This window comes from Oreochromis niloticus, linkage group LG14 (genome assembly GCF_001858045.2).
Source record: "Oreochromis niloticus isolate F11D_XX linkage group LG14, O_niloticus_UMD_NMBU, whole genome shotgun sequence".
NCBI lineage: Eukaryota > Metazoa > Chordata > Actinopteri > Cichliformes > Cichlidae > Oreochromis > Oreochromis niloticus.
In genome coordinates this window covers 35,173,377-35,197,069 of record NC_031979.2, presented here as the reverse complement: position 1 = coordinate 35,197,069, position 23,693 = coordinate 35,173,377, and the positions used below count along the sequence as shown (strand labels likewise).

Genomic DNA, 23,693 nt, shown 5'->3' with positions numbered 1-23,693 from the left:
CAGTTTGTACCTTTATTTAAACAAAAACAATACAAAGACAAAATATCAAAGTGTTTTTAATAAAAACCTTAAATTTTATTTCAGCAACATGTTCCAGAAAAGTCAAACCCAACTGCAGAAACATCCCACAGCTCGTTAAATGTATTAATGACATGATTCCTAAAGAAAATGAGGGTTTAATAAGTAAATATGAGGAAGCCTTCACCACTGTGAAAGGCTGTGTGAGCAGAGTTTCAAAGTTTTTCTCAATGTAAAATTTATTTTTCTAACTAAACACTTACAAGGGTGTCACTTCCTGTGTGATCTCATTTTATGCCCCTCCCCCTTTTTAAAGATATATTTTCTGATTTTTGCATTTTACTCTGGTTTGAAACATTTGGATTAACCACAGCTGACATCAAAAGGCTGTGAGTGATTCTTTTCTTTTTCTTTTGGTTGTCTCATGTGAAAGCCCGGCCTGCACTGCACAGAAGTCAGATTTTACTGTAGCCTTGTGTGATGACAACACTTGAACTAAACACAATCAGCCACAGCCTGAAAACCAGCTGAATGTTTGCTATGACATCAAGGAAGGACTTTAAAAGTGTGTATTGGCAATAAAAGAAAAAAAAATGGATGAGAGTGCTTCTTTGTTTGTTTTTGCTTGTTTTAAATATTTTTTAAAGTTGAATAATTTATTTACTGGCAAAATAAAGACAAATGTTCGACAACAGCATTCAGTTTTCCTCCTACTTCCAGTTGCTGTAAAATGTAACAAGTTGGATGCATTTAAATTTATCAAGAAGATAAATCCCAAGAACTTGATGTAGTTTGCAGACTTATTCTGCAGTTAAATTTACTGAATTTCCCGGAGGAACCCACCCGAGGGATAAATAAAGTTTCATCTAATCTAATCTTACTTCATATTACCTTAATTAAGAAAATGGTAAATACACAAATACAATGTCACTGTGAATGACCTAGATTTTTTTTTTTATTTAAGTTTTTCTTTTAAAGAAATCTATGAGAATTTGTGCTGAATATTTACATTTTAAGAGATGGTGTATGGGCCACAATCATGTGCTGCATACACCGCACAGTTACAGGAACACTGGGTTTATTAATGTTCCAACAGCCCTCAGTATAAACATTAACTCTGAGTTAATAAACACTACACAAGTCTCAGGTCAAATGTTCTTTTGCTTACTAAACCTTTAAAAACAAAGACTAGAGAGCAGCAAAGTGTCATATAATGACACCTGTTATATGCATATGTTTCTACTAAACTATATTTTGCATGTAGATTATACTTTTTATCCATAACATTTATTTTTAAACTTGTTATTTTGCAGATAAATTGTGTTATTAAAGGTCAAGCTCTCACTGCAGGATCATCCCTGGATCATCTGCCTCTATCCCGTCCATCCTGCTCACTCCGAACAAACATCATAACATCCTAAACTTCTCTGTCTTTGGCCTCATGTCCTGTCTCCTGCCACTGTCTCCAAACCATACATCACAGCAGGTTATGGAGGGCTTCTCTTTTACTCTTGCTATCACTACCTTTCTGTCATAAATCACATCACCCCTGACACCCGTCTACACCCAGTGCACCTAGCCAGCACCTCCTCTCCACCTCAATGTTTCGTTTTAGTTAACTAGGATAACCTTGCTTGTCGTTAACTCAGAGTGATGGACGAGTTTTTGAACTATGAACAGCTAAAAATAAATAAAAAGTTCAGAGGAAACTCTATGTTAGAAAAATAGCTGACAGAGATTTTACAGTTTAGCATAAATGTTAAAAATATTTTAAACTTTATTACACCCTGCCTCTCGCCCTATGACAGCTGGGATGAATGGATGGATGGATGCATGGACATGAGTATATGTGAGCATGTGAGCCAAAAATAGGGGGACTATTTCTTTAAGAACTAAAACGATATATTCGGCTCTTCGGGGTGTACATTACAACCATCAGATGTTCTCGTTTGGATAACTGTTGTCTAAGTCCATATATCCCTCTTGTAAATGAGGTTAAATGTCATGTTGTATAAACCTCCATTCTTAAAAAAGAGCGTTCGCTCACATTTCTCTGAAGAGGGGAACGCTTGTTTTGTGTTGCACCCCCATAAAGCGGTGGTATCGTCCACTCTCACGGAAACGCCGGCTCCAGCCAAAACTCCGGCAAAAGAGAAGCAGGTGGAACTGAGACAGTAGTGAGAGTGTGACTGAAAGTGGTAAGTGTTTAAAACAGTGCCCTATCGATTACCAGGTGTTGCCCCAGGCACCTGTCTTATATTTGCTTCTAATTATGATGCGAGTGATTTAAAGACTTTTGACGCGTGTTTGGACACATTAGCAGACGTTAGCAGAGCAGCTCTGAAACCCGCGGTGCGCCACTAATGTTAGCTAGCAAACAAAAGAGGTTCACTGTGAGTCAAGACTGACTCTTGGAAGAAAATGAAGGAGATAAATGTGGATTTTGTAATACGAGTCATGTTTTTGTGACATTTAAGTAGCGATAAAATACGACATCCTGGCACGAAGTCTGCTATTAATCATCCTAGCCTGGGTAGCTAACGTTAGCATCAACGGCAGAGACCCGCAGCCGTTTGGATTTTAGCCCAAAGTTTAAAGTTTAACAGTGTCCAGACCCTTAACAGACTTTTTATTCAATATGTACCTGTGTCTTGTGCTTTAGGTGTGTGTGGTGGAGGAATGGTGACATAATCCTGACGTGTGTGTTTCCCACAGAGCTTTTTAAACTGGTTCTGCAGCAGTGCTGTCGTTACCATGTTTATTTTTAACAGTTCAAACGCTGGAAAAAGTTCGCGTTTAATGTCGCAGACACTGCAGCTGCGCGACAGTTACGTTTGGTGGTTTTTGTTGAAATGCAAACGCGACAGCGCCTGTTTTCTTCCGAGCAGTGTCCTCGTTCTTCTGGTGAGCTTTTATATCAAGTCTGAACACGAAAACGGAAATTTAGTGTGATGAGGCAGTCCCTGTTTGCTCCTTCCTTTTAACCAGCTATGCAGGCCGAACCGAACAAAAACAGTGTTTACGAACTGGGCCATTTCAATCTCCAACAATGGCGTCACCATTCATTTTAACAGTACTCAAGTGAATTTTGTGCATTTATGAATCGTACTTGTGACAGTTGCTGCGATGCCACACTCTGCCTCTCCACACATCATCTCCAGGAATCACTTGAATGATCCTAATGGCGAGTAAAGTCACAGAATTCATTGTTGTGTATGTGTCTGGGATATGTCTGCATATGATCATAACTTCCACTGGGTCCTATACTTAAAGGCTGTGGTTCCCCAGTGCTGCCCTGAGGCAAGTCAAGGTGTCCCCTGAGATTTTTGAATCAACGAAACATTGTAACGGCACAAAGTACTAAATGTCATTTCAGTTGACCTCATTGGCCTGATTGATAGTGAGGAGATATAATTGAGCAGCTGGACTTGTGATGTCAGCAGCCTTCAGCCTGAGTTAATCTGTTAATGCTAATATAGTGAGCTAAAGAGGGCCTTGGAAACTAAACATCCTTTTATAGAGAGACTTCACCTGCTTTAAAAGGGTAAAAGAGAGCTGTGTCTGAACCAGAGGCAGCAGGAATCTACACTACATAAACAAAAGTTCTAGGCTGCCCACATATTACACCCACAGGAGCTGCTCTGCCGTAGAAACCCATGCCATGAAGCTCCCAGTGCACAGTTTACATGCTGATCTTAATGTCAGAGGAGGTTTTCAGGTCTGCAGTTACTGAGTCAGCAGAACATATGTGCTTTACATCTCAGCACGCAGCGATCACACTCTGTAACTTTACATGATCTGCCACTTCGTGGATGAGTTATTGATTCCTGAACACGTCCACTTTACAATAATACAGCTGACTGCGGAATATCTAAAAGGGAAGAAATTTCACCCGCTGACCTGTTGCAATAGTGGCATCCTGTTTCAGTAATACACTCAATTTCTTTTAATTCTTTAGAACGACCCATTCTTTCACAAGTCATTCTAAAGGCTGACTGCATGGCTGGGTGCTTGATTTTATACACCTGTGGCTATGGAACTAAAAACACCTGAATTCAAAGACTAAGAGGTGTGGCCCCATATTTTTGACCATATGTATGTGTTTTTGTGTGATAAGAGGATGGATGCAAGTCATAATTTGGTGGTGTTCATTGTATTTCTTAAAATCAGCTAACATTGCAATCAAAAGAAGGGATGATATTTGAAAAGAGAGAGTATGACATGACATTCTGCACATATGAAGACAGCCGAGTCTTAATTTTTGGTTTGCTGTTTGTTTTGCTTTGGGACAAAGGCTTAAAAATCACAGCTCTAAAGGCAGAAATCGGTTCTTTCCTTGAGTTTCTCAACATTCAGTTGACTGTAAGCCCAGCAGTGTAACTGCAATGAAACTTCAATTAACAACGACGCACAGATATGATCAGAATGCCTTGGCTTTGGAAATCTGCTGATACAAAGTACTCCCTTGATGCCAGTGTTAAATAAATTTTCTTCAATCTTCATTTAAATCTTGAAGTAGTGCTTTTTTTGGTTTGTTTGTTTTTCAAAAACAACTTTGTCTAGTGTTGTTATTTTTGATAATTTCATAAATATCTTGAAAATGACTCAAATTCGTATTAGCAGAATGAGAGAACACCACACAAATCCAAATATTTTAGAGACTTCAAGCATTTATCATTCTGAATTAACCTGAGCTGCACTCCTGATACTTCACATTCATAAGATAAGATGAGATGACCTTTATTAGTCCCACAGGTGGGAAATGTGTTTTGTTACAGCAAAAGTGCAAAGTTATGTAGCAGAAATTAGAAAACACTGGAATGCAATAAAATAGAATAATATATACAACATATATACATAGTCACAGTATCAGATATTTACCCTAAAACACAGGGGGTTTTAGAACAGGTTTTTTTGATAATGGAATTTTAAAATGTTAGAAAATCGTGTAAAAGCAGCCTTAGCTTCACTTAACAAACTGAAATGGTATGATGTGTTTGTCTTGGACCGTGACTTCATCGAAAAGAGTAACGACAGCACTAAACTGTTATTTTTGCCTTTTCTAACTAGAAATTATTATTCTGACCGTCTTTTCCTGGTTTACAGAAACTATAAAAACATTTTGGATCTAATCTGAGGTCTTTGACCTATGATCAGATTTTTCCTCTTGGTTTCAAAGTGACGGTGGTGTTAGTAATGCCTCGCATGTGTTTTGGCCGATGCCTTCAGTCTTCCTTGGCTGACGTTCCCTGAATGATGCTGAGTCAGTGCTTGTGTGTTGTCTCGTAGGAAAAGTGCTCACAGCCTGGCAAACATCAGCACGCTGTCAGAAACGCTGGACAAGCTTGTGAGTATTTGTGTTGATTTGTGTGTAGCGGACAACGCCGGTGCAGTCCGGCATGTTTACAGTGATAATACTGCTGAACTTTAGCGTACAGCATCCATCAGCTTATCAGGTGCTGTGCAGAGACTTTTTTAACGAGTTTTCTTTTTTATTCCAGCATTGCTTAGATTTGAATGGACAAGGCAGCCAGAAGTATACAGGTACAACCTCTCACACATCTCATATATATCTGTGTGCTGTTATTTTTTTAATCATAAATATGTTTCACACCATAAATTTATCAGTTTACTTCTAATATTTTAACAGGGAAGGATAATAGAAAGATGTGCAGAAATAGAAGTATGTTTTTAAAAAACACAGGCTTTGATTTAATTTCATTTTTTCATTTTTTTCACACCTACCACTACAGAAACTTGAGGCAGATGCTTAAAGCCCAAAGATGTACTGATTGGCTACTGATGTTAAACTAATGAAATGAACACAGAACTTAAAAGTCCAGATTTTTGAAGATTAGATTAACTGATTCTTACACTGCATCAGTGCTCCTCCAATACTTATTCCATAATTGGCCGTCTCATTTTGACAGTTACCCTTTGAGATAATTAAGTAATCAAAGTATTTTGAATGTTCATAACATTAGAACATTTAGGATACCCATCATAGATGGAGGAAATGTTTTGGGTATGAAACACAAAAAGTAAAACACATTCCTGTATAAAATATAAATGTACTTGAGTTGTTGTAGCTGCTAAGATGGCTCAGTCTCTCCAGGGTCAAACGGATGTTTGACTGTTATCTTTGCTCTGTAAATGTAGCCCAGCTAGTGAAGCCCAGTAAAGGTGCCGTGATGCCTGTGAAGAAGAGGAAGCTGCCTGATGCAGATGACCATGAGCAGAATTGTAAAATTACGAGGTAAACAGATATATCTGCTCACACTGAGTGTGTCCTGTGTCTGCACCGCTAACCTTTGTCTTCTATCCATCCTACGTGCTTCTTGAACCTTTATTGATTACCTTGTGAGTTCGATGCTCTCTCAGCCGAGTGTAGGCTTTCTGAGCCCTTCACCTTCTTCTCTTCTTCATTGTGTATTAAGAGTGTAGATGAATGCTCATGCTGCAGTCACAGTGAGGATGTAGCCAAAACACAAATATCTTCACACATGTTGTGAGTTATGCTCCTTACTAATCGAGGCACTCAGCACATACTTGTCATCTTAATCAGCACTGCCTCAGTCTTCAGGACTGTAGGAGAGTATCTAAGATGCCACTTTATTAGGTACCTTTGCTTTATTCTTGGATATAAATGAGGTGGATAATCCATCAGTGCCTCAGCACTGTACATCCTAAATGTCTGTGCAGACTTAATTTCAGGTTTTTAATGAAATATGGTGACCGTTTGAGTCTCACGTGAATAATCACCCGAGCCATTTGCATACAGCAGCATCTGATCTGACCTGGTAGCAGTTGATTCTAAGCTGACTGGATACACCAATGTTCTTGGAGAACATCCAGCTGTGAGGCAGCTGTGGTAACCACTGAGCCACCGTGCTGCCATTAACCTGCAGGAAATACTGACAGGCTGTTTTCTGAGCCACTTTACCCTGTTCAGAGTCAGGGGTGCTGGAGTCTATCCCAGCTCTCACTGGGTGAAATCCTTTGTTGTATTTTTGCTTTGACTGTAGTCCAGCTGTTGTATAGCTGCCATGTAACAACCTCCTGAAGTTATGACTGCACATTTATCTTTAAAATGTTTGGTCTGTGCCGAAGTTTTACCCGACCTCTGATCCGCGGTCCGAGGCCAATCAACACTGAGAAGCCTTTTTCCAGTAAGAAGTGCCTGGCCTGGTTCCACAAGTACGCTGCCCCCGACAAGGTGTTCGGCCCAGAGGCCATGGAGAACTTCTGTGAGGACATCGGCGTGGAACCGGAGAATGTAAGTCAGCAGCTTGACTCTTAGTCACTCCGCATGTCCCTTACCTGATGAACTCCTGACAATCAGGAGTCATAGGGTAACACTCAGAAATGAGACTGTGAGACACTCATGATGTGAGAATGTTTTATGGAGCTTTATTTTAGCAACAAATGGTTTTTCTGTGAAAAATAAAGATGGTAAGAAACAAGCTTTCTGACACTTGTTTGAATCTCCTCTTTCTTTCCTGCAGATTATCATGTTAGTTTTAGCGTGGCATCTAGAAGCAGCAAACATGGGGTACTTCACAAAAGACGAGTGGCTCAGGGGAATGACGATATTACAGTAAAAAATCTTATTCTTTCAGTTTATTTGTGGTTGAGGTTACAAATATGCTTAAATGTGTTTTCTTCGTCTACGTGCAGGTGTGACTGCACAGAGAGATTACAAAGCAAACTTGATTACCTGCGCAGTGAGCTCAACGATGCTGCAACCTTTAAAAATATCTACAGATACGCCTTTGACTTTGCCAGAGTGAGTCCATTTATTTTTTTATTGTTATTATTTGGAAGTTAAACCTGTAAAAATTCTTCAACATCATTTTGTAATATGTCTGCAGTGTTTGTGCTCCTGACTTTGTGATTGTTGTGAGGAAAAGTTGGAATAAAAATAATAATTTAAAAGATTTTATCACAAAATATATAGGGAACTATACCACAAAATGGTTCCCTATGGGGTGACCATGTTTTAACCAGGAGGAGCAGATGCTACATTTAAACTCTGAGCTTCTGAAAAGATTTGGTGTGGTGCCCATAAATGAAGCATATCTTCACCAACACAGGATTTCAGTTCAAGTCTCTGAATTCTGACTCTGGGTTTGATGCAGTGAATCTCCCTGCTGATGCAGCTGAATTTTTTATTTATTTATTTTTTAATAACCATAAATGAGGGAGTGTCTTTTCAATTTCAGTGCTGCGACCGTGCAGTTAGGTTTAACTATTATGACTAATGGGATTGTGGGAAAACACTCATCAGCACATTCATGGGATCATAACAGATATGAACTGCTGCACTTCTTACTGAGCTCACTCACTGAGTTGCTTCTGTCCTCAGGATAAGAACCAGAGGAGTTTGGACATGGACACGGCAAAATTAATGCTGGCTCTGCTGCTGGGGAGGTCATGGCCACTCTTCCCAGTCTTCAGCCAGTTCCTGGAGGTAAATCTCATTGCTCTGATAAAGGAGACGTGAAATCAGTTCATCTTCAAACAGCTCTTCACTCCTCTCTCTGTGTTGTTTCCTCACTGACTCCCTCCCATTAATGTCTCCCGCAGCAGTCCAAGTACAAGGGATTGAATAAAGACCAGTGGTATAATGTTCTGGAGTTCAGCCGGACCATCAACCCAGACCTCAGTAACTACGATGAGGATGGAGCTTGTGAGTACCACTTGTACTAAGAAAATAGCTGCTTCAAGGCGGGAGTATAAACCTGTGTGAAAGGTCCAAACATGGAATAGGATGTGTTGCCCAGTTATCGCCCCACCCGGACCATCCAGGGCTTTGGTTTGGGAATGGCCACTGTCGCACAGTTTGTCATAATACACAAGAACGCATCTGGATCAGTTCACGCTTTTAGGACAGAAGGATGAGCATGTTATAATTCTGGGGGGTCTTCCATGATGGCTCACTCATTTCTGTGAAAGAAAATCTATAACATCTCTCCATCACTTGTAGTCCAAAATGCCACAGCAGTCCTGATTTTTAACAAATTTACACCAGCTCCCCTCCATTTTTGCATTGATTTTAAGATCCTTTTACTTTCTAAGTTCTAAATGGTATGGCGCCCGGCTGTTTTAGCAAACTTTTCAACATGTATAACTGCAAAAGAATTTCAAACAAGCACTTCAGTTTTAAACCTTAAAATGGCTTTATGTCTTCACTGAACAGTAATAACGTGCAGGCGCACCTTTGTGTCTATATTTACGGGTTTATTTGTTTTTTGCAGGGCCGGTGCTTCTAGACGAGTTCGTGGAATGGCGAAGAAGTTGGTCGGCTTCATAGCATTAACAACCACAAAAACAAAAGGATGAAGAGGGAGAAAACTGAGAACCCAGGAAGGAGTCTGTTTGGAAAAAGGTTTCATCCACACATACACAGAAATATGGAGTACAACCTCGTCCCTGTGGACCTTCGAATCCCGTTGGAGGCGTCTGTGCACCATCGTCCAAATGCTAAGAGGCCTTCCTCCTGCTGAGAAGACTTTTTTTTTTTTTTTTTTTTATAGTGTTAATTTCAAGAAAAGAAACTGTCAGAGGGAAAAAGGAACTGAGAAGAGCTGTGGAATTTATGTTAAATGTTTGTTTTTTTCCCCCCATTTTTGTGTCTTGTTTATAGAAGTTTTCACAGTAATAAAAAGGAAATGGAAATTCATCAAGCTGCAGAGCCCAGGTTTCATTCGCCACTCCTGCACCGTGTTTTCACACTAATGCAGTGGTTCTTAACCTTGTTGGAGGTACCGAACCCCACCAGTTTCATATGCACATTCACTGAACCCCTCTTTAGTGAAAAATAAAATATGATTTTTTTTTTTTTTTCCCAAATTCAAGACATAGATATGTTTTTTACTGGTGCACAAAATGAGCCGTGCATGTCACGGCAGAGGCTCTGCCGAACCCCTAGGGTTCGATCGAACCCAGGTTAAGAACCACTGCACTAATGCATGCAGAAACTGGTCAGCCTGAAGAATTTATTTACCATTTCTTTTTTAGGTGTCAGTCCAGCAACCCCTGAGCAGATACAGCAGTTATCCCTTTACCTCCTAACACTTCTTATTAGGCCACATCCTGCCAGATAACCAGCACCTAACCTGCTAGAAGCAAGTCTCACCACTCTACAGCTATCCTGAAACCCCTCTGGGCAGTTAAATTAGTGAATGTTTTAAATAACCTTAAAGGTACTTTCTAAAATGACCAGCTGCAAATGTCAACTAAAACTGTGACCAGCAGGGGGAGTTGTTTCCCCAGAGCTCATAATGTTTCACATTTCAATTTCTTCTTGGACTTCCCCACATTTACTCACGAGACTCTTTCACCACTGTAAATAAGAATATATTCTTAGCTGGTTAACTCTTACTGTTCATGTTGTATGCCTTGCACAGTATGATCTGGGCCCTACAACAAATTTTGAACTGCACATCAATTTAGACTGTGTAAACCAGCGGTACCCAACCCCTGGGTCTGTGAGTCATTTGGTACCAGGGTTGTTGAGGCTCGGGTGTGAAATGAATGGTTTTCAGGGTTTTTATTGTTAACTCTGTTTCCCTGGGTCTTTTCCCGTGTTGTAGTTGTGTGTATTATTTTGAAAGAATTATTTACGCGTTACCGTAGCGACCAGAGAGCATTAAGGGGCCAAGAGGAGGATGTTACTCTCAATGTTGTTGGCGCATTTTAGGAGGATGCTGTTAATAAAGTTACAAAATTACACAGTTAATTTGCATTTATTATTATATTTACAAAATAACAGTTCTTGTCTTGATCATATCATTTTATTTGTTGTATTTATCTGCGACACCTTAAAGGCCGGTCCGTGAAAATATTGTCTGACATTTAACCAGTCTGTGGCACAAAAAAGGTCGGGGACTGCTGGAGTAAACGGCCTCCCTTAATAAGTGGAAGATTAATCCTTAATTAAGAGAGCAGGGAGAGTCAATTTATTTCCCCCAAAACACAAACTAAATTTACTATCTGACATCATGTCCTGTTTTATACATGAAAGCATAATAGCCATAATGATTTAATCATATTTTATTGAAATTGTAAGTAGCAAGGACCTTCTCAGAAGCGGCAAGTCATTTACTCCATTTCATCCATACACAAGTCACAGTTTAACTGTTCACACCTAAAGGACTTCATCTACCTCACATACATGACCATTTAACCTAACATGGATGTCTTTAAACCAGGCTGTGCTCTGAGGCAACAGCGTTAACCTCCATTCACGCCCATGCTGCCCTATTTCAGGTGTTGTGCCCAAGCCAATGCATCTTGTGATCTCTGGTCCATATGATTGCTCTTATGCTGTTTTACTTTTTCACAGTTTAGAGATTTGCCCCTATAGCCCTTCAAAAACCATCAGGTCTCAGTCTCTGCAGAAACCTGAGTAAATCTGATGGGAACAAGCATTAGTGCAGGAACGGGTTCTCATTAGTCTCAAATGTCACCACAGTCCCAATAAAAATGCACACAGACATGGCACGTACCACTTCAGTTTCAAGATTCCTTAAAAACGCCATTTTCCTTGACTTGACCCAGAGTGGTGAATCTAAACTTCATCTGAAAAGATACACCCGTATGACGGCGTACAAGTTAAAATCTTTGACCCGAGCCATATGTAAGATTAATTTACTTGTTGTGCCACCATGTGGTACAAAGTGGTATTATGAAAGTGAAGCCTAGTTCAGCTTCAGCTGTTATCTCGTCAGCAGGATGTAAAGATGATTCAGGAAAAAGTCATAGCATTACTTTGATGATGCTTCGTCTTTAGCTTTTTTAATTTATGCAGAATTGATTTCCAGATATAAAAAGTGCATGTGCAGATTCACCCGTCAGACCCCATAAAAATACAGTGTCCAGTCTAAGGGTATGTATAGATTGATTCCACACCTAACATATCAGGTACAAGTGTGCATCATTTCAGTTCAGCCACTGGGCGATGGCTGTTCTGCTTCATTCAGGTGTTTACAGCATAACAAAACATGAAAGTCCTTTTATTTTGTACATTTTTGCAGATTTCCTGAGATAATCAAATCAGTGCAACTCAGATCTGCAAGTAAGCATGAGTGAAAATTACTGCAAATATAACTTATGACAAATAATAATAATATGCACTGAACATCTGTGCCAAAGAAAGCATTTAACTTTTGAAGAATGGACTCCCCACTCGTGCATTATATGGTATGCCCCCTAATCATTTTACTTTGGAAACTTGAATGTGTGAGACTTTGTCCTTTATTGTCCTGAGGAGTAGCAGTAAAGCGTAACACAGGCTCGGTTTGTGGCGCTAAACGTGGACTCGACTTGAGCCTTGGTGTTGTCATTATTTTGTCCACTCTCTGTAGCATCTATCAAATGTCCATGTGGAAGTTTGGCATCTGCTCACTATCCTTCTTCCTGTTGTCTCTGGTCCAGTGGCCCTGTTGAGGCTGCAGCCATGATGGCGGAGAGGCGCGTCAGAGAGACAGAGCGCTGTTTGAATCTGGGGGCGGGGAGAGGAGCGTCAGGGCCAGGGTCCGGAAGGTGGCCGTATCGCTGGCCGTCCTCGTCGTACTGGTACAGGCGGATGACGCGGCTGCGGCGGGCTGGGCGTGGTGGGGAGGGCGGCAGCGCTCCTTGATTGGTCACCTCCTGGGTTTTGCCTCCTGTGTCCTTGTCTTCACTTTCAAAAGATGACTTTTCAGAATCTCTGGAAATCTCCGTCTCTCCATCTTTCTCCTCACCTGCCACCGCTTCCTCTTCCTCCTGCACCATACCCATCTTCTCCCTGCTCTTGCTTCCATGTTTGTCCTCCTCGTCCTCATCTGTTTCACTTTGACTCTCTCCATCCTCTCCTATCAGATACAAGCGACCAGACCGGCTCTCTTTCTCCTCCTTGTAGTCACATCCTTCCAGATATGCAGTGGTCTCCGGTGGCTCGTCTTCCTCTCGTTTGTGCCGGAAGCTTCTCTGAGGTTTGGCAGGAGGAGACAGGTTAGTCGCAGAGTTGTTGTGCACCACCTGGTCGTTTTCAGAGGCCGGGTTCTCGTTCGTGGGCGGCAGGGTTGTCATGCTGACCTCGGGGCGGTGGTCAGTTGTGTCGCTTTGGCGCTTTCGTCCTCTTTTTGGTGACCGCAGCTTTGCCCTGACTGCCCCTAAACACCTGACAGGAAAACACAGACCTCTAATGTAAAAAGGGTCAGTCCACATGTGGTGTTCTCATTGGCTCACACATAGATTATCTAGTGTTTGTGTCTTTCTCTATACTTGTTTAAAAATACATTGATTACAATGCTGGTGATTTAGCTTGGGTTAAAACTTCTTCAAGAGGCACCAATAATGACGTAAGTCACTGAACTCACCTGAAAACACGAGTCCTGCTCAAAGCTCCAATGCTGAATCCCAACACAAAGGTCAGCAGTACTGATGCAGCCACAGCTCCTGCAAACAGCTCAGCTGAAACACCCGCCTGCTTCGCTGCCTCAGACCCAGCATCCCTCCTGAACCTGAATGCAGCACAGTGGCTGCTTCGCTCGTATTCTCCCAGTTCCTGAAGGTTTTGACCATCGTGACCGACGTGGAGTTCGTATGGCCACAGTGTAGTTCCCTCTGTGTGCTGCAGGAGGCAGTAGTACAGGCCACTGTGGAGAGCACTGGTGTTGGGGACCAGCAGGCTCCCATCATGGTGCATGACGACGGGGTCCAGTTTACTGTGGGAACCAGGAGTGTGGAGGTCTCCAAAGGGAGTGTGCCAGTACTGGACCACACCTGCACATGAGAGAAGAAGCAGGTACAGGTGAGGAGTAATGATTTCATGAGTACCAAAAGAGAGAAACAGTTTCACAAAAACTTTTCCTTCGTGTCTCAAGTGAAGGTAACAAAAAATATAGATGTGGAAGATTTGTTGAGTGCACGCCTGGAGGACACATTTTCTACTTTTGGCTCTTTGTGACGTGAGCGGCAATGCTGCAGTTCCTCTTTCGTCCACTCGAGGCTGGCTCCAAAATAAATAATAAATTGAATCCATCCATCATTTACAAACAGTTATGGTTTATCAGTATTGAAATGGCCATCTTAGGCACAAAACTATGGCTGTAAGCACAGAAGCTCCACCCACCTCCTTTTCAAACCCACTGTTTGTGATGGGTAGCCAGTCAGAAGAAAGCTGACTTAAAGGGGAGGAGCTAAACAGCTTTTTTAAAAATTATTTTAAAATAAAGGCCTTTCCTTTCTGTTTTAAAAATCATTGGTTACACTTCATAAACATGATAATCAACAGTAATAAGTGGGACACCACCAACATTCAGTACCGTAGTTCAGTAAAAGTTTTCTCTCATGTCAGAGCTGCTGGTGTCAGAGACCCAGAGAGACACGGATTTTCTGATTTATCAACCAAAAGAGACAAAAAACAGAGTTAACATCTTCAGGTGTGTTAGTTTGTGTTAGCAGCTGGATGAGTGTTTGAATGTTGGGTGTGTGATGGAGACGGTCAGCTCTTAAATGCTCCAGGGAGGCGGGCCAGGTGCACTAAATAACTCCACCTACTGAGAACCTGCAAGACAACACAGAGAGACACATGGCAGGCCCAGTGGGCAACCCCATCCACCTACTACACCTGATTTAAACACAGTGAACATCTGTCAGCATTATCTGTGTTTTATTGTATAGTTGCATCTGATTCACAAACTAGCTATTTAGCAGCTAGTACACTTGAATAAGTAAAGTTTAATTGTTAGCCAAAATTATTATAGAGTGTTATCGCTTTAGATTCCTCGGAATGATTGGTTTCTATTAATGTACAATCTGAAATATTTACAGCAGGAACGTGACCACTTTCTACATTTAACAGAAGTCAGCGTTTGCCTTCACACTCTGAGAAACGGGAATTTAATAACTTCTTGAAAGTCGGTTTTGCAGAGAGTGAGTTGGAGGCAGGGACGATCGTCTTCACTCACCTAAATCCTTTCCATCTCCACAGTGTAAAGTCAGCTCCACCTCTAGATGACCTTTGACCCGGCAGGTGGGTGCCACAGTCATAGTGCCCTGGCCGGTAGCTCCTCTTCCTGGATTGGCTGGGACGGCAAGGAAGGCTGTGAACGTTAACCACCTGGTTAACATTTTAAACCTGCAGAGGAAATAAAAGTCAGCTGGTTTTTACACTTTGAGGGCAGTAAAAGACACGAGTGTGTGATCGCACATTAAATTAAATGTATTCTTCTTTAGTGTGCAAATTCAGTCTAAAAAGAGCAGCCAGTAAAAGTACAGTGATTCAAGTTAGAAGAAAGTGGAGCTTGTAGATGCAGAACGGAGCTGAAAGAAAGTGAATGCTAGACCTGCAAGTCAAAAGAAGAGCAGCTGAAAACATTCCCAGCTTGTGGTAAAGAGCTTTTAGTTTAGAAGGTAAATGCAAACAAGGGCGAAAAGCTAAAACAGCTTGTTACAGAAAACAGCCAAGATAAAATAAAGACTACTGTGAATTGTGTATCGTGCAAAGTTATTGTGGCAAGATCCAAAAAAAAAAGAAGCAGTGCCATTACTTTCATTAAATTCCTGCTCTGGTGAGTAAAATACTTGAGTGAGCTGTAAATGTAATTACAGCAAGCATCTTGGCTGCACCATATAAGATGCATCAGGACCATATCAAATTGTGAGTTATCCAAAGCCATTCTGTTCTGTTAAAGGCGTAACAGGAGTGCTTGTAAAGGACTTTACTGTCATTTCTATTCAAAGTTTCAAAGTCAGCTGTTTAAAATGATGATTCAGGTTTTTTACTCACAATAAAAGAGCACCTGAACACATCACAGGACCCCTACAGCTTTAGGAGAAACAAGTCAGTGCGAATAAATCAGATGACAAACCCTCCACAGTGAGACAGTATTTTAGAAAATACCTCAGTTCTGCTCTCAGCCTTTTTAAATTATTTTATGGGGTGAACTGTTGAGTGAGTTGGTTCACAGCACACTAAATCAAACCAAAAAGAGTGAATCTGTGAGTACAGTTTAAATAATAAAGCAGCTAAAGTAGAGCCCGAATGTTTCATATTTACCTGATGTGGTTCCTTCCTACTGTGGTCGTGTTATCCCTTTAAGTCTGATCTCGTGGGTCTGATGCTCGTGCTGCTGCTACAGTTTCCTCCAGCAAAGTGTAAAGTGCAGTTTCTCACATGACTCTGTGGATGTCTTCTCCTGTGATGGTGTTAAAGATTAATAACGTCACACTGACAGTGGCTTTGTTTTCACCTGCCTTCTGTACGACCTGCACTTTTCACACAACTTCAGAATAAGAGTAAATGGACTGTGAGGTCAGCGAGTACCCTAACCCCTTTAACCCCATAGTGTTCTCTTTCTCTCGAATTCATGTTCCAAAGTAAAATAGTCCATTGTGAGTTGGGCTTAAAGATATATAAATATAGAATAAAGATGCAGTTTTAAATTGTAAACATTTTACATCTGGTAAGGTGTTGAACAGAGCTGCTTTAGTCGTTAAACTGTTTTACTTGCTATAAACGAACACAGGAAATGGGTAATTATCTGCTTGTGGCTCCCTTATTTCTCCCTGTGCAGAGTTGATTACACTGATACAGTACATGTACGCACCACCTCTTGATTCTTTGTACCACTGACCTCTATTTTATAAACACAAATGGACAGCTCCCCAGAAAGTACTAAAAGTAAGCTGGGAGTACACCTAAACCCATAACAGTTCATTCTGGCCTTAGCAAAAGTGTCTTCAATCACAGATTAATTGCTGGTTATTCACATTTGACTGTGGAATACTAGACCAGGCTAAATAAGATGTGCTAATCTGAATGAGCTGGGCTGAGGGTACCTATGAAACATGAAACAGACCAAGCAAAGCCTAAAACTGTATAGAAGTAAATCTGAAGAAAGTAATGGCAGCACAGAAGAGACTGATCTGAAACCTTTAAAGTAAAAGGTTTACTGAAGATGAATAGCACAAGCTGTGGAAACAAAGAAAAGCAACACCTGGATATAAGTTTGTAACGAATTCAGTGCCTCAGTGTGTGAAGCCACAAGAACAATGCAACAACTTCAGGCAATGTGCATCAACTTTCTCTTTTGTAAAATTACTGAGGTAACAGTACTCACAGGTGTTGTGGAAGAATACAGCGATACATCTGAAACACAAAAGAGAGGTTTAAAAATGAAGGTGGAGCTGCGAATCAGGACAAGACACCAGCTGGAGGAGTTCGTGGCAAGAAGAACAGAGAACCAGCAACCTTGGAGAGCACACCAGGTGATGCCTGACTACACAGCTCAGGTGATCTCTCACACACACCTACACCCAGTCTATGAAAACTTTATTCTTTTTTTTTCTCTTGAATTAAAAGATAAAAAGAATGTGGCAAAGGAGTCACTAGTGGTTTTTATGAGGGAGAAACTTATGTATGGTCTTTGTACTTGCTAGTTCTTGCTTTATTTTTTTTTTCCTTTTTTGTTGTGCTACCTCTTTCTGAAATAATTTGCTTAACCTTGTAGGGGTGTGTCTTCGTGGTCTCTGCTCTTTTGGTGAAGGCATTTTAATCACATGGGATTTCTTAATTGAATAAAGCTTCAATTAATATTACTGAAATGTTAATGTTCATCATCATTATCATTATCATTCTTCTTCTTCTTCTTCTTCTTCTTAGTAGTAGTAGTAGTAGTAGTATGCATGTGTATATGGTTTTCTCGTGTCAGGTAATTACTGGAACAGACACCAGAGGTCAGCGTTGTTTAATAAAAAGCCCAGAAGGAAACTGTCTGAATAATTTACAGCTTAAAACACAGTAAGACGTTTTTCTTCTTTAATTTTTTAATTGTAAATCATTCAGTGATAAAAATCATCCGATCTTAATTAATTTATCACCTACTGTTACTGAACTTATTTTAATTTTATTAAATTTTACACAGGACCGTCAGTCTTTTGTTTACAGTATTAAGAGGTTTTTGTGTAAAGTTAACAGGTTTTTTTGTTTGTTTGGTTTGTTTAGTAGAATTTGGAGGGTTTTCCTTATAATTTTTATTGTCAATTTTCCAGCCTTTTCATATAGTTGTACATTTTTTTCTTAAAAATAAACAATTTTTCCGAAGTAAAGAGGACAAATTCTTTTTATACTGTATTTTTTGTAAAATTGCCAGCTTTTTAAAAATTTTCTTTTTTTCTTGTAACTTTGCATGTTTTATTGTAAATTTATCAGTTAGCTTGTAAAGTTATCGGCTTTTTGTTTTGTAAGTTTTTATCTCATAAATGTGCCATCCCTCCTCAATTTCTACTTAGATTTAGCACTTTATTCCAAAAATGATTAAGATTAAGGAGAGAGGAATGGTTTATCTGAGCGTTACGTGAACGCATCTCCTCCCTCTCATTATCGGTGAAGGCGGGCTGGGCGGTGCGACAGCAGCAGCGCAGAAGCTCCTCCTGTCTGTTTCTGTGTGGTTTTTATTTTTAGGGTCGCAAAGTAACCAAAAGAAACGTCCTCACATCACCGAGCTGACAGCAGGGGGAAACACGCTAAAACCACTCGAGAAAAGAGCGAGGGACGCGGAGTGAAGCAGTCAGGGAGCCCGAACCAAAACACAACCATTTCCAGGTGAATATAATTAGTTACAGCTAACTCGGCGCTGAAATGCAGTTACTTCTGCAGTCGTAAATCACACTGGAACTCTTATTAAAGAATTTTTGGGTTGGTTTTTTTCATGCAGATATATTTTATTAAATTTGCCGCTTTTTTCATTAGCAAACGGGACGCAGAAATGTTGGAGTTTTTGCGTTAAAATAAGAAAACGCTGGAAAAAGATGAATATTGTGCTACAGAGCTGCCCTGCAGCAAAGGGCTCTCTGTATTTGTTCACGCTTTCGATTTCCTCCCCTTGACTTAAGATCACAAGATTTAGAAATAATAATTAAAAAAAAAACAAACTTCGAGCAAAACTTCATCTTTTAAGCTAGCTAGCTTTCACGTACACATCCGGCGCGCCCTTCAAAATAAAAGCAAGAAATTGTTGCAAGATTTTGAATGGGTTTAGTAGTGGGGCTCGTGGAATAAGACTCGACTACAAACAACAGATAAAATAGAATAGAAGTGTTTGCGTGGTGTAGTTTCAAGAATAACGAAAGAAACGTTTAGGGATATTGTAAGTCATTTTGATGGTTAACGTTTGAGTTTCCGGTTTGATTTTATTCTCTCTCCGGGTGTCTTTACAAAGCTGTAAACATCGAAAGTCTTCATTAATGTAATCTCATCTGAGGCAGAGTGAGGCAGGTGGACTGGGGTGCAGATTATTGTGAAAATTCTTCACGCTACACGCATTTTTGTGATGTCACATGATATCACACATCATGCGATGTTTCAACATCTGCTTTGGGCTGTTTGTGTCACACATCCGTTGTCTGTTTGTGCCCACATGAAACCACACCCATGTTTGGCTGGTATTGGTCTTATTGCTCCATGGTTAAAGCGCTCTGTCTGTAGATACCAGGGGTTAATCCAGTCACGTCAGAACACAGTGGCTTTACAGTGAGCTGCTGGAAGCAGGAAGACGAGCAACCTGCAGCTGTTATAAGCAGACTGATGTAAACAGATGTGTTCAAGTCTTTAAGGTGTTTGTCCTGAAACGGGTGCAGACATCAAACCTCATGAAATATGTTGTCTTTCCTTCACCTCTTGCATAAACCTGTCAACAAATTGACTTCTTAAGTCTGAGTTTATTAAATGGCATTGTTTAGCAGATTCCATTGGGTGACAAATTAAAGGAAAAACCCAAACCTCTGAACCAACTTTTTAATTTTTGGCTCTCCACTATAAAAGTCCTGAAAATGAGGGTCGATTTGTTAATAACACCTGTTTGAATTTCAATATATATAGTTAGGGGCGTGGCTGTTTTGACTGACAGGTGTCCGATCAGTGTCTGTTAGACCTTACCTGAGTGACTCAAAGGGTCCTGGCGACTGTGTTTGAGAGGGTGTAATTGTATTTCCTTGCCTCCTGCAGTTTTCTGATAAATATTAGGGTTTGTTATGAGGTACGGCCCATATTTTTATTCTTGCACTCTTTAACAGTAGCTTTGCACTATTCATAGTTCAAATGAATGCTTGTATGTCTCGCACTCAGTTTTGGTGCAGCCCCTCACTTCATCCTCTGTGTGAAACAAATTGTTTGAGTCCTCCACCCGTTTATTACCACCTTTTTGTAAACAGGGTAGGTGATAAAGCCCAAGCCCACTTTTAAATAGACTGTTATAGCAGTCTGAATAAAGCAATAAAGGCACAAAGATAAAAGAGATGTAAAACAATATAAAATAAATCCATTCAGATAAAAATAAATGCAAACAGAGCAAGTTTTTTTTTTTTTTTTTAAGATTTATTTTTAGCAATTTATCTTGAGGGGGAGTGACACTTGGGAAGTACTCTGGGCCGGACTCCAGCTTTTGGTATATGGGTGCCAGCTCAACCAGGTGAGCAATAGTGGCACCGCTGGGCTTGAATGTCTGTGTGGGATTAGGAGGCCTGCACAAAGTTTAATCTGTGCACAGAGCCACAGTGATCTAATAAAGCTCAGCCCGAAGTTGCACCGACTGGCCCAAAGTGGAGGACCTCTCAAGCATGCCCTGTGCTTCCCTGGAAAATTATGAGCTCCATCTGCTGATTCACAGTCTTGCTATACTGGTTTTATAGGCGTGAACTTGAAGGCTAACTTGAAGACGGGCTGCGTACAACGGGCAGGGACTTCAACATGAACAATATCAACACGAACTGTCCAGGAACCCGCTCGCTGGACGGCAAAAGGATGTACGGCAGTCCAGGTTTATATTAACAGGATTCATCCTGAGCATATTCACAGGTTAAAGGTGAAGCTGCAGTCCAGAGAAAAGTTTCAGGCTTGTGAAATGATGTGCTTGATTTATAAAATATTTGATGCTCAGGTGACAGAGGACAATAAAGGGACAGGGCATGGAGGAAAAAGGAAAGAAAGCCACCCAAACAAAGACACAGCAGAAAATATAATAATGTTGTAGTCAGTGGAGAAAGGTCTGAGTCTGAGGTGAGAATGTAAGACCTGCACTTAGAGATGTATAATTCCCTCCTTCTGGGATGTATTGAAAGTCTGATTTATACTTCTGCATTAAATCAACACCGTAGCTAACCCTTCTAAACCATACAACATGACCCCCTCCCCCAAAAAAACAATAGTCACTACATTTATAACACAGTTATAATGCATTGCCCAGTTTACACCAACATTGATTTAAAGTGATTAAAATGATTAGGTTGTCTGAATTAGCAATCTTCTGCCGATTGTTCAACTTGTGCGGAGGGTAGTAAATAAACATTTCTCCTCTTTTGACATCAACGTGATGATTTTAGAGGATTTTTAAGCCAGCTTTTTTCTGATTGGATGCCACTAACAAAGGGTAGGTGTGAACAGCTGGTGGGTGGGGCTTCTGTAGGGGAGAAAAACAGTCTGAAACCGAGCATCTAAAGCCTGAACTTTTGTTGCTCCTTTATGGCAGAAATCATAATAGGTTATTTCAATCAGTACTGAGATTACAGTTATTTACCCGGATTACTCTCAGACTTTGGAAAAGAGTGCATTTATTTATCCCACACATGAAAAACTGTTCTTTTAATTAAGAGGATTTCCATTAATTCAAATTCTGCTGGGTTGAGATTTTTATGGAGGGAATGAAGAGCAGGAAGAGGATGTGATGAAATGAGAGCATTACTACAAAACCAAATGCAGCACGATAATTATTTATCTTTATTATCCTGTTCATATAAATATTCAATGAAAGCCAAGGTTGTAAATCAAATTCATATTTAATTGCACAGCTGTACTGGTGTGTACTCCGCACTTCAGTGTGAATGTCTGCCACCGTAACAGGATATAAACGTACATCACCTCTGCTTTATATCATCATACCTTACATATTAATGTTCTTAGAAACAGCGTGCTGTCGCTTTAACACTTTTACATTTCATAAAATCTGAATAAACTGGATGAAGTCACGTAGGAAAACCACCTCAAAACAGGAACTTTACATATAACTACATTCATTTTGAGGAACAATAACAGACCCCCCGAAACAAAAGCAGTATTGAAACATTTTTTTCTTTCAGCTTCAAGTCAAATAACTGTAAATCAACTGTTCATGTAAATCAGTAGAGACGCCATCTTATTGGTGATCAATCTGTTATTGGTGCCACTAATTTGCCACGACTTATTAAAAATGGCTGTAAATACGAGACACAGAAAATCACACGTCCCCCTCCTCCCATCGGGCAGTGAGTCATTTCCCAGTAACGCTGCTGAAGAAGGTCACAGTGGTTTCTTCTAAACAGACGCTCGCTCAGATCCTCTCAGGGTCTGCGTGCTTTCCTTCAGAAATGTTTACTGGCTGTTCCTTTTTACTCTGTCGTACATTTGAGGTTTATTCTTACTTTCTCTCAACCTTCAGACATGTTATGAGCTGTTTTCTGTAGAAGCACTCCTGAAATTTAAAAGCTCTGCAGATAAAACCCAAGTAATAAAGGTTAATTTCACCTGCATTTAAAAAGCAATAAATAAGTTCATGTTAGAGGATCTAAAAATGTAAAGTTATTATTTACATTCATGGCATTTAACCCACAAACAATTTTACAATGAATACTTTGCACTTTGATTAAAAGCTTTTAAAAGTTTCCTGTGTACATATCTAAAATAAATAATTGTGCCGTACCACAGTACAGCTGATGCACTTCATAATTATGTAAGTTCAGTATTTTTTTTTTTAAACATATGTTTATTTGTTTTTTTTTTGTTTGTTTTTTTTCAACAGTATCCAACACAAAAAAATAATGAACATATGGCAGGTATTAAAATAATAATAATAATAATAATGATAATAGTAATAATAATTGAAATGTTAATACTAAAAGAATTCAAAATAAGTGAATAATTAAATAATTTAAGATAGCAAACAATACAAATAAATACAATTTTAAAAAACAAAACAAAGGAAAACAAAAAAATCATAACGTAGGTTACACAGTATATTCCCAACAGCAATTCTAGTTATCTTATTCACCCGCCGCCGCCCCCAAATCCCCACTCCTCAGTAGATCTAGAAATATCTTCCAAATGTTGTAAAATTCAGAAGCCTTCTTTCTAACAATATAAGTCAGTTTCTCAAGAGCTAAACTCGATGTTAAGTTGTTTAACCAGTGGTTAAAGGAGGGGCAACCAACATTCTTCCAACATAATGCAATACAGCGTTTGGCCTGTAGCAAACAAAGATCGACCATTTTTCTTTCCTCACACAACAGAGTACAGTCATCTGGATACAAGCCTAAAATACATAACTTAGGGCAAAGCGGTACAGGGGAAGTTGTGATCTGAGAGATATATTGTAACACTGAGCTCCAAAATTTTTGAATCTCTTCACATTTCCACAGGCAGTGGTATAGTGTACCCTGATGTCTATTACACTTATAGCATAGATCAATTATATTAGGATCAAATTTATTCAATTGCACAGGGGATATATATGTTCGCATTATCCAGTTAAATTGTATCATTCTCAAACGAGTGTTAATGGTTTGAGTGTGTGCTTTTAAATATATTTTACTCCATTCAGTAGATGAAATATCTTCTTGTAAGTCACTAATCCACTCCCGTCTTCTACCATCAGAGT

At 40.0% G+C, this 23,693-nt stretch overlaps 3 protein-coding genes across 4 annotated transcripts in view; 2 read left to right on the top strand and 1 right to left on the bottom strand.

Moving 5' to 3' along the window:
• The first annotated feature begins 2,064 nt into the window (after positions 1-2,064).
• Positions 2,065-10,750, top strand: dcun1d5 (DCN1, defective in cullin neddylation 1, domain containing 5 (S. cerevisiae)). The gene is made up of 10 exons (XM_003456383.5): positions 2,065-2,216; positions 5,308-5,365; positions 5,520-5,562; positions 6,178-6,274; positions 7,129-7,294; positions 7,524-7,615; positions 7,696-7,804; positions 8,384-8,488; positions 8,605-8,707; positions 9,276-10,750. The coding sequence occupies exons 4-10, from the start codon at positions 6,210-6,212 to the stop codon at positions 9,329-9,331; spliced, it is 696 nt and encodes a 231-aa protein (XP_003456431.1). The 5' UTR covers positions 2,065-2,216; positions 5,308-5,365; positions 5,520-5,562; positions 6,178-6,209; the 3' UTR covers positions 9,332-10,750.
• A 1,036-nt stretch (positions 10,751-11,786) lies between these two features.
• On the bottom strand, positions 11,787-17,331 carry LOC102078319 (uncharacterized). 2 transcript variants are annotated; one of them, XM_025898210.1, is made up of 7 exons: positions 17,130-17,331; positions 16,067-16,205; positions 15,911-15,981; positions 15,797-15,835; positions 14,976-15,145; positions 13,383-13,788; positions 11,787-13,183 (listed from the first exon to the last, which is right to left on the bottom strand). In XM_025898210.1, the coding sequence occupies exons 4-7, from the start codon at positions 15,817-15,819 to the stop codon at positions 12,427-12,429; spliced, it is 1,356 nt and encodes a 451-aa protein (XP_025753995.1). In that variant the 5' UTR covers positions 15,820-15,835; positions 15,911-15,981; positions 16,067-16,205; positions 17,130-17,331; the 3' UTR covers positions 11,787-12,426. The 2 variants fall into 2 exon arrangements, with proteins under 2 accessions (XP_025753995.1, XP_005461209.1); XM_005461152.4 differs by lacking the exon at positions 17,130-17,331 and having other exon boundaries at positions 16,067-16,342.
• Positions 17,332-18,377: 1,046 nt separating this feature from the next.
• LOC100709916 (calpain-5) overlaps positions 18,378-23,693 on the top strand; it is a 30,036-nt gene continuing 24,720 nt past the window's right edge. Inside the window, exon 1 of the mRNA XM_003456406.5 lies at positions 18,378-18,613. The gene's annotated coding sequence lies outside the window, so the exon portion shown is untranslated. The remainder of the gene's footprint in view (positions 18,614-23,693) is intronic.